This window comes from Penaeus monodon, chromosome 30 (assembly GCF_015228065.2).
Source record: "Penaeus monodon isolate SGIC_2016 chromosome 30, NSTDA_Pmon_1, whole genome shotgun sequence".
In the NCBI taxonomy this organism is placed as follows: domain Eukaryota; kingdom Metazoa; phylum Arthropoda; class Malacostraca; order Decapoda; family Penaeidae; genus Penaeus; species Penaeus monodon.
Window position 1 is genome coordinate 19,692,749 of NC_051415.1, and position 2,257 is coordinate 19,695,005.

Genomic DNA, 2,257 nt, shown 5'->3' on the forward strand with positions numbered 1-2,257 from the left:
TTAATTCCCGTAGCAATATTTTTTTTCCCTTTCGGTCTCGCCCCAACTTATTAAAGATTCGCACTATCGCAGCATTTCCCCCTCTAACATGCCCTGTGCCTTCTTCTGCCACCCCGGTTGCTTTATGTCTTTCATTATCATGTTTGGATTTTTTTTTTCTTCTTTTCTGACTTTGGTTTGGCTCATTTCAAAAACGATTTTTTTCGCCTCACCTGTTATTGCCATCGAACATCTTTCATTCCTTTCTTTTTTCTCTATTTTTTTCTTCGGCTTCTGAATCTCATGTCGAATCCTGTCCCTTTGATGTCTTTATCTAATCTCATTTCCACCTGAGTATTTTTTTTTTGTTGTTACTGCTTCTAGAATGTATATCATGTCTGGCTATAACATTTCTGATCATCCTTCCACTTACACAGCAGAACGCTGTTTCTCACATTCCCTCTCTATATCTATCTGTCTATCTCTTTCCAGCCATTTCATCCAGCTGGCATACGTTTCTTTAAATCTTTATCTCCTTTACCTTTCCCTTGACTCGTTGAAAGTCGATGCTTAATATGTTCCACTTATGTTATTTTCAGCGGCATAGATAGCCACTCCCCTTTTCTTTTACCATGATGCACCGCTTGTTAATCTTCTCCACCTTTCTAAATCCTTACGCCTCTTTTAAACTCACTTATCTAGCCATCTTGCTTCCTAGCGCTATGTCCTCTGCAATTCAACGATGCGGATATATTATGTAAATACTCTTTTCCTGGGTGATATTTAACATCTAAACAACGTCCGATATTTTGCAGTTGGTTTTGATGACCTTGGACTTACATCCGAAGAGAACAGGTGGGGTATTATTGAGGGGCTCGATGATCCATCTCCAGGTGACTTGGCTGGTGGCGTGAGGTAGGTACAAGGAATATATCAATTCCATAGCAAGCATTTCATAAAATTTTCCATATATAAAGTATTGTTGTAATGGAAAACTATCAGATGCACCAACATTAAACTAACACTAGATAAAATGCCTTTGTCAGGGAGGTGATGTATAAGGTGGTGGAGGAGAGTCTGGAGTCAGTGGGCCTGGACGGAAAGGCCTGCCTTCTGCGCGCCATGTGCGAGATGTTCGAACTTCCTCTTCCGAACCACGGTTTCATCGGCGAAGTGCTTGACCTATTCTTTAGGTAAGAAAATGTCCCATGGGAAAATGAAACAAATGATATGAATGATGCGCTACATTTTCACCCAGACTTAACTCTCAATTTTCAATGCATATTGATGTTTACTTCCACAGCGCCAGCCGGGCTGCCAAGGGAAAGAACCGCTTGGGGGATTACACGAAGGCGGAGATCCAAGGCAAGACAGGCCCAGACTGTAAGCCGTACCACAAGGCGTGCCCCTACTCATTCTTCAAGGATCTTGCGAGCAGTAATTCGACTGGCACTGGTGGTAGTTAATAACGCATCCCACCAATGGGCAACTGTCACCAAGCAAAAATTGACCTACGTCCTTATTTATGAATGTTATTTAATAGGTTATGTTCAAAGGAAACTGGAACTCCATTTTGACTTGTTTTCATCTAAATAGGTTATTAACATAGAAAATGTTCAATTTAGGCGCTGGTTGTTTGCAACACTGCGTGCAGCCTTGACTTGGCAGTGAGGTAAAATATTCCAGGGATTTGCGATGAAATCTCTTGAACGACTGGCCACCTCTAAGAAACTCGGTAACATGTTCTGTGAAGGCGATGCATTTGACCTGCCCCCAGCTGGCCACGGAGGTCTGAATGACAGTGTATGACCTTGTGATCTCGTGTTTTTTTTATCATGAGTATGTTCCAGTGTCCTTATTTTTGTTGCAATATATATTTTTAATATAATAAAACTTTGACGAATCATTTCACCAATAAGATAACTGACTTCGCATTAATATAAAAGGGAAATATCTAAAATCCTGAAGTAAGAGACACTTCCTCCAACATCACAACCGCAGACCAGTTTCACACTCGACCAACATCACCCTTAACACACAGAGAAATACGGAACCGGCCTCTGAAAGTAACGTAATACCATAAAATTAATCTCCAAGGTGATTATTAATAGATTTTATCATACTCAAGATGATCTTTTGTTTTGAAAAATTACCAGTCAAACAGCTTGGGGACTGTACATCGCTTGCGTCACAGGCGGTCACTTCTTCCTTAAAATAACGTGACTCAAGACGCCTAGTGGATAGCGCGAAGGATGCAAAACAGGCGGTTATCAGGTGA

At 41.0% G+C, this 2,257-nt stretch overlaps 1 protein-coding gene across 1 annotated transcript in view; it reads left to right on the forward strand.

Moving 5' to 3' along the window:
• Positions 1–1,894, forward strand: part of LOC119592614 — a 3,237-nt gene extending 1,343 nt beyond the window's left edge. The window contains exons 4-6 of the mRNA XM_037941498.1: positions 795–894; positions 1,026–1,172; positions 1,283–1,894. Of these exons, the coding sequence (XP_037797426.1) occupies positions 795–894; positions 1,026–1,172; positions 1,283–1,445 (410 nt within the window). The 3' untranslated portion in view covers positions 1,446–1,894. The remainder of the gene's footprint in view (positions 1–794; positions 895–1,025; positions 1,173–1,282) is intronic.
• Positions 1,895–2,257: the final 363 nt, after the last annotated feature.